General features: G+C 46.4%; 2 protein-coding genes across 4 annotated transcripts in view; one reads left to right on the forward strand and one right to left on the reverse strand.

The window, feature by feature from the left end:
• Window positions 1-6,932, forward strand: part of LOC123114138 (pentatricopeptide repeat-containing protein At1g31790) — a 13,653-nt gene extending 6,721 nt beyond the window's left edge. For 2 of the 3 annotated variants that reach the window (XM_044535513.1, XM_044535510.1), the window contains exons 4-5: window positions 6,128-6,232; window positions 6,310-6,932. The gene's annotated coding sequence lies outside the window, so the exon portion shown is untranslated. The remainder of the gene's footprint in view (window positions 1-6,127; window positions 6,233-6,309) is intronic. The other variant, XM_044535508.1, reaches the window with a different exon arrangement.
• On the reverse strand, window positions 1,429-4,236 carry LOC123114137 (uncharacterized). The gene is made up of 2 exons (XM_044535505.1): window positions 2,598-4,236; window positions 1,429-2,189 (listed from the first exon to the last, which is right to left on the reverse strand). The coding sequence occupies exons 1-2, from the start codon at window positions 4,194-4,196 to the stop codon at window positions 1,593-1,595; spliced, it is 2,196 nt and encodes a 731-aa protein (XP_044391440.1). The 5' UTR covers window positions 4,197-4,236; the 3' UTR covers window positions 1,429-1,592.
• Window positions 6,933-7,992: the final 1,060 nt, after the last annotated feature.

Raw genomic sequence — 7,992 nt, forward strand, 5'->3', positions numbered from 1 at the left:
TGGAGCCGCTGGTGCGCTTCCATGGACATAGAGAGTGGCCTCTGTAGAGGTTTTTTTAAAGGAGGATTACCCCCGGCCTCTGCATTTGAACGATGCATGCATCCATTTATTAATTATTCACAAAAGACTTTTCAAAGAAATACATCAGTAAGTCTGAAGCCACCATCTAGGCGATAACTGTCGCTACTCCTATCCAACTAATGAAGGGATGCTGATAGTCCGGGCCTAATACCACAAACCTCGTAGCCAAGCCTAACATCTAAGACCTGAGGCTCCAACCAAGCCACTTGCCGGGTATGGGGCACACACTGGTCCGACGCGCTCTCAGAGGCCGCCGCCGCCAACTGCCATCACTCCATCTTTAGAGTTGTACTGACGCATCATCCTTGCCCGGTCTAGCTGCCGTCGACGCCATCACGACGCCCAACGGCACCACCTCCCTGCATGCGAACTGCTAAGCACGTCGAGGTCGCCGTTGGTACACCTCAGCACCATGCCGTCAAATATCACCAGCTGACACAGCTTGAAGTCTCTGGAAGATCTGTCGTGCGTAGCACCTGCCGACCAGGCATGACAAAGCGTAGCACCTGTCGGCAAGGCATGACTTGACATCTCCACCGAAACTCCGTGCAAGACGAAGCCGCTCCACCTCCTGGCTCTGACTTCCAGTGCTGCTCCATAAATGATGCTCCCAAGAGAGAAACGACACCGCAGTGTCGCCATCGTCCGATCTGGAAGACCAGATCCTAGGGTTTTCCCCAGAGCAGTACGAGTGGGTCGACATTAGTCACACGATGATGCCTTCATCAAGGTAACGACACAGAACGCCGCCATCGCCCGCCATCGGCTCAGTTTTCACCGGCAACTATGTCTCCCCGAAAAGGCCGGCCGCTGCGCCCGTAGCCCACGCCGACGTCCATGACTGGCCGCTCGCCGCGCCTAGCCGCCGCTGTCCGAGGACGGGCCGGCCACCCGCCACCTGCCTCAGCCATCCACCGCGCCGCAGAACCTAGATCGGCCGCGCCACCACACGCCTAGGGGCCCCGCACCACCCCGAAAACGCGTGAGAGAGGAGCCCCCGCCATCGCCGTCGGCCCCCGGGCTTAGCCTAGCGGCGTCCCCCGGCGGTGGCGGAGGGAGAGGAGGAGGGAGTGTGCGGCGGTGGAGGCTAGGTTTTTGGGCTCCGCACGAGAGTCGCCCCAGCGGAGAGACAACGCGGGGCGCTGGCAATTTCTTGTGGGATCTTCTTAAACACGGTTTTTCACACAATGATAAGTCTCAATTTAAAAGCCCATCGTTTGTAGGGAAAAGGCATACGGCTCAGCTTTATAAAGCTTCACTCTTTTACACAACCCGGAAAAACGTTTACAACCGAAAGAAACACTTTTTATTGTCCATCAATCAAAAGAAAAGAAGAAAAGAGCGGTCCTTTAGGATAGACAGAAAGGGGAACATAAGTAAAGAGCCAGACCATCCCTAGCCGCCTGCTAATTAACCAGAGCAACTGCACAAAAGATCGCTGGCAACCTTCGCGCCACCACCCTCTCCACTAGTAGTAGAAGCATGGGCTTGGCCCTGGAAAAGCTCTTTGTTCACATGTACCTGCGCCTTTCCACATGGGTTTGGCTCTGGAAAAGCTCCTTGTTTCTGTCCACAAGCACCCGCGCTTCTTCCACGAGGGAAGCAAGACTTCTAACAGGCCTTTGTCCTAAAACCATGTAGCCATCAAGAATAAACATGTCATCTGAAGCACTGGACAGTGCAGCCATCAAGCTCGTCAGCCCATCATTGACATAGCTGCCTTTGGGATTCATCATAGATATGACCATCTTACAGACAAGCTTCCTTATTCTCAGGCAGACGGGTCTGTGGTGCTCATGTTTTTCAACGATCTCTTTGAGCTTCATTACGAAGCTAATTCCACCGCCTCCGGGGGGGACTACCGTAAACAGATGTGTCAAGTCCTGATCTGCACTTATCAACGCACCCCATATTGTGACACAACGAGATAACATGCGAAACGAGCTGTACCCTTGCTGCTGTGCGGAAGACGAGTTGTTGTTTGCCTGGCCATTGTCTGGGGAATTATCACATTGGTTTTCTACGTTGGGTTCTGGTATCAGCCGATTAACTTCTGTTCCTCCTATATGTCTTTCTTCTGTTGGCCAAAAAAGTATTTCTTCAAGCAGCTGCAACGGAAACAATATTTTTGGGTTTCAGGAGGCAACAGTTAAAAGCAGAATCACACCATCTATGGTAGTTTTCCAAGCGCATTGCTTGTCATTCGTTAAGCAAGAATGTGTACAATTATCATTAAAAACATCCTCTAACTTGCCGGACAGGCATGGCACTGAAAGGAACATATTTACCAACACTGTGCAATCCTAGAATACTTGTATATTTTTTTTCTTTTCGAAACAAAAGGGAATCCCTGGCGGCGTTAGAATATTGATACATATATCCGCCAATACAATGTCAGAAGGGAATTCCATAATTTTTGGTAACTGGTAATTCAGTATTTGCTAGAATACAACTGGTAATTAAGTATATTCTGGTCGATAGTCAATACATGAATAAAACAAATGGCGGTAAGTTACCTTTGGAACCACAATGGGCATAGCTTCCTTCAGCGTTTTGAGGCTTTGGACATCATCATTGCAATGAATGCATAAATTTTCCAGGATTTCAGTTGCCATTTGTGAGCATCTTTGTTTTTCAACAATCAATCTAGTCAGACTGTGAATAACATTGTTATTTGACCCCATGATAATCCTGGCACTCCCGGATGATAGAGCCACCAGCGCTTTAGCTGCAACCACCCTTGTAGCCTCCTTGTAATTTTTATCTTGGGTCATGATGTCAACCAACATCGTAATGAATTCTTGTGTCCCTTCATGCCCTGGACTGGAATTTTCATCCTGGTGTAGGTGCGTGAGAATCCAAATAGCTATTTTCTGCAGCATTTCATTGCATTCTTTACACTCGAGAATCGTCCTCATGGCTGTGATCAATTCCATACTGCATGAGATTTCATCACGCAGCTTGGTGCCTATGTGCCCTGTAGCAGCCGTGAGCTGGGCAATCACCTTCATTGAACCTTCTACTATGCTGTAACATGCAGCATTGTCAATGTGCTTCATGCGGCCATCCTCATTGCGGTGGTGGAGTAGGCCGGAGGTCACAGGCACCATAATCTTTGGCAGTAGATATGGGGTACCGAACATGACTCTGCAGTTGTCATTGTTGGCTGCGAGCTTCTGAAGGATACGGAGACCTTGCTCCACCAGCGTTTTGTAGCCCTGCAGAAGGTCATCGTCACTTCTCTCAGCCTTGAGCAGCATTTTGTAGGTTCTTGCAACGCGAGCATCATAGTCCCCTTGCTCAACGATGTCATCTTGGTTCACCGACAAGGATATTTGCTTTGAATCTTGTTCATATGTTTCATATAGCCAGTCTCCCGTATATGGTTGGAAAATACAGTATTCTTCGAATGTGTCAAGGAGGGAAGATATGTAGCCAATTGCCTTTGGATATTTCTCCAAATGGATGTCGTGAGCAATGCTCGCCACCACCCTTGCGGCACGCCCCCTTGTCTCTCTATCATATATGCTTATGCGGCCCAACGTCTGCAGCAGCTTTTGGAGTATGTCGGGAGAGGGTGCAGACATGATCAGATGTTTCTTGAGTATATTCTCCCCTGTGTATTTGTGCGGATAGTGTACCTCCCCATTGACCCCTTTCACTTCTGCCTCCAGTTTTTTGGCGAATGCATCCAGGATCCTTACCCCGGAAATGTAGTCGTCAGGCGACTTAGACTCCATCAGGCCCACAGCATATGTGATGAGGTTCCTTCCTTTAACCAATGATGGGTCCTTTTCACATCTCATCATTGTTTCACGTATGTAATCCGATATCCCATCACGAAAATCCTTATCAAAGCCTCTTTGGTCGACTACTGCATTCACTATAGACCCCTTTGCCCAACCATTGATGATCTTGTAGCAGAAAATCACAACCTGGAGCAGGACAAGGGAATACAAGACAACCAGCGCCTTCTTCAGGTTTCTGACTCCATCAGCATGGTAATCTTGTTGTATCAGACGCCACACCGAAAGCACGGCCGAAACTACCAACCCACCCATGTAGACAGCCACCAGAGGGCACAACAAAATGACAAAGACCAGAGTATGAACCATTGATAGGACAATGCGCCATTTGTTTTCCGATGTTCCGGCGTATCCAACATATGCCACGCCATCAAATGCATCTCCAATATAGCTCAGTTTTTCAGTCAGAAAAACATCGAAGATCCTGTTGTTCATATATACCTCCAGGTTAGATAGGGACAAGATAAGTTTTGACAAGACAAATTACTTTGTACGAAAAAAAATACAGAGCAACAAAATACCATTAACCATTCAGAAACAGGTATTAACTATTAAGAAAAAGTAGGCAGCTGAAGTAAGAAGCAAGCACTAACCCAGCCGTCTGCACAAGGGTAATGAATGTAAGGCACCAAAAATCATTGTTGTGCAGGTCGTCAATGAAACCGCCAAGAAGAACGACGGTGGTCCAAGTAAGCACCAGGAAACCAAGACCTTTGACGGCCATGGACAGGTAGCCCATGAACAGGGCATAACTGTTGGCCATTTCTACTTCTGCCCAACGAGTGTCCTCAACAAGCTTCTCACGTGGCTCTTCACAAGACTTATCCCAAAACTTGTCCCAACATGACATGGCTGGCGCCTGCATATGGTCGATGAAGGAAGAGGATCAGCTCTCCAGATCATGGTAAATGTTTTGGAAGAAGATGATACTGTACTACACGCTATTCATGCATGCAGAAAGGTAAAATGAAAATGGGATGAAAATAGTATGCTCCTGTGAACTCAAGGATTGATCTTACCGATCTTACCCTGAAGTAGAGGTTCCGCTTAGACTTGTGCAAAGAGAGGAATAGCGCAGCAAGAACTAAAGAGCAGCTGCAATCCAATACTAGTAGTTAACTTGGGAGTATGTATATCAGCAAGCTGAAGAGGTCGTGTTCAAAAGGAAAAGAAAAACAGGCTAAACAGCTCCATTGATTTCAACTAACAAGGCTTGGTCCCCTCTAGGCAGTAAACTATATGCTTATATTCGTGCAAAGAGCGAGATTAGATCTGGAGTTCTGGACCGACACTCCGACAGTAAAGCAAATTTTTCGACGTTAATAATTAATTCAAAGGCTGGCCGGTCCAGCTTTGCAATGAATAAATTAGCAAATGATTTTTTTGTTAAAGTCATTAATTGGCATGTGCTAATTGACGAAAAGAAATGTACTGTACTCCCTCCGTCCTTGAAAGAGTGTACTTCCAACTTTGTTATCTACATGTCGACGCCATCGAGCATGGCGTGGAAACAGGCCCTGGGTTGGTCCACATGTATGCGAGGCAACAACGGCTTACAGATGCTGCTAGGGCGTTTGAGGCAGTGGGTAACAAGCCTGATGCGGTGTGTTCAGTCTGACAAGGATTCCTTATGACACCGAGGAATGATTTTTCTTACTCTTGTTATGTCCCTCAATACATGTGATCTGGCCACATTTCAGTCTGGACAATTCTCATTTTGTTATCTACTCCCTCTGTTCCTAAATATTTGTCTTTCTAGAGATTTCAACAAGTGACCACATACGGAGCAAAATGAGTGAATCTACACTCTAAAATATGTCTACATACATCCGTATGTGGTAGTCCATTTGAAATCTCTAAAATGACAAATATTTAGGAACAAAGGGAGTACACTATGGCACATGTTAAATTAGGCATGCCTTTGCTGAAGCACACACTGAGGCATTGATAATCTGTACCGATTGAGGCCCACTTCTCACTTGTGGTGTCTGACAGTAATACTTAAGACTTGAATCATGATAGGCCTCTTTTTTTTGTGTCTGTTCAAGTTTCTGAAATTGCTTGAGCCCCTTGTTTTAAATTGGTATGATCAATCAGCTGCTAGATGTCTATACTACTCTCCGTTAATATGGGCCTGAATTCAGGTTGGTAGTTAATTTGTTATGAGATGATTGTTATCATGTCTATTGAGTAGCAAGTGGTCATGAATCTGATGGTGTTATCTGCTCTTTGTTCACTAGATGAAGCTCAGGTAGGTATGCAAAATGCCGCCCCGCCAATCTTCAAGAGGTCAAGAACGAAGCAGCAGCGACTCTCTCATACAAGAGCCAGAAGAGCAGCCACCTGTATATAGAGCTCATATCTTACTGATATTTCTTGTCCTCTAATTTTGGCTGATGGGTTTTCTCTTTAACTTGTGCAGCTGCAGGGATGATGCCAGTTGGTGGTACTGGTATCTGAAGTCCAAAGTGTGCAGGCCATGAACTTTGAGTACTAGTGATGCGACTTGTTCTTCCTTCTCTGCCGCCGCAACATATATAGATATGTATCACCTGCATTACGCCGATCCGAATGAAGGTCGCTCCGAGGATGTCGTACTGCCGTGCCGGCGCCTAAGCAGGCTGCAGAGTGTTTGACCGGTGAGTTTTAGGTGGCCGGCCGGCGAGCAAGCCAAGAAGGAGATGGTCTAATGGGGCGGTGCGGGTGTTGGTTTCGATCAGACAGCAATTCGCCACACGCACGCCAACACAATTGCTTTGGTTTAGGAGCGGCTTGGTGGTGCTGTACTCAGCTGACATCTTTAAGCCTGCCTCCCTCTCGAACTAGTTCGCGCTTGTGCGCTTGCCCTTTCTGGCTTTCTGGCTGCCACTAGCTAGCTCTAGCTTTTGTGCACTTGGCCTTAAAATTTTCGTTTGCTCAAGGGTAGACTTGTTTTGTTCTGCCCAGTTTTAGTCTCATTATCCAATGAACCAGAAACCTGGCATGTCCTGATAAATTTGTTGAAAAGCTATCATTGCTTTTGTGTTCCTGGCAACAATCACTAATCAGGAAAAATCTGAAATTTTAGGGCGGTTTGACATCTTCTTTACCACGCCAGAAAAAACTTGAGATGTTGGCAAAAATTGGATAATTTTTTTGTACTTTTGTCCTGAAAAGCTAAAAAGACTAGAAAACAGAATTTGGCCTTTGGCACTAAATTAATATGTTAGTCCAATAAATAATATAAATTGTTTCTAAAATTATAAATAAATGATGTGAACATAGCATGAATACTTTAAAAATTGTAGATATGCTGGAGACGTATTAGGATCCCAAGCTTAATCTCTGCTCGTCCTCGAGTAGTAGATGATAAAAAGAATAATTTTTAAAATGTGAATACTAGAAGAAAACAAACATTCTTTTTTTTTGCACAAATCGAACCTTCCATTACTTAACCAGAATCACTACAGTCTTGTTGACATAAGAAGTCAACCTCATCAAGAATACTACGCAGCCAAACAACAGTTTTGGGTAGTCACTACCAGAAAAACTTGCGTTGCCGATGGCCCCCGTCGGCATAGACGGGCATACCCCGATGGCCCAGCTAAAGCTGTCGGCGTAGAAAGACCGTCGGCGTATGTCCATCTATGCCGACGGGGCCGTCGGCATAGATCAGTCGTCAGCGTTGCTTCAAATATGCCTACGGTGGTCGTCGGCACATGGTAGGCCGTCGGCATATCATGTGGGCCCATCTACCCGGGCGACGATGGCCGTTTGACGGCGTCAGGCTACGCCGACGGGCTAACGGTAGCCGTCGGCATAGCTATGTCGACATCATCGATCCTCGGTGCCGCCACGTCATCGATTTGCATCGCTCGCCGGTCCCGTGGGGTGGCATATCTATGCCGACGGCCTTACCGTCGGCATAGGCCTGGCCCATGGATTTTGCCACATCATCGATCCCCGCCCTACGCCACGTCATTGATCCAAGGCTCTACCGTTCCGTGGCCGTAGCTAGATTTCTAATAATATTTTAATATTTTATTTATCTTCTCTTTTTATTTTTATTTTTATTTTTTCCAAAACTAATTTCATTAACTTAAATGTACAGAAAACATATATTGAT

The sequence above is a fragment of the Triticum aestivum genome, chromosome 5B (genome assembly GCF_018294505.1).
Source record: "Triticum aestivum cultivar Chinese Spring chromosome 5B, IWGSC CS RefSeq v2.1, whole genome shotgun sequence".
Lineage (NCBI taxonomy): Eukaryota > Viridiplantae > Streptophyta > Magnoliopsida > Poales > Poaceae > Triticum > Triticum aestivum.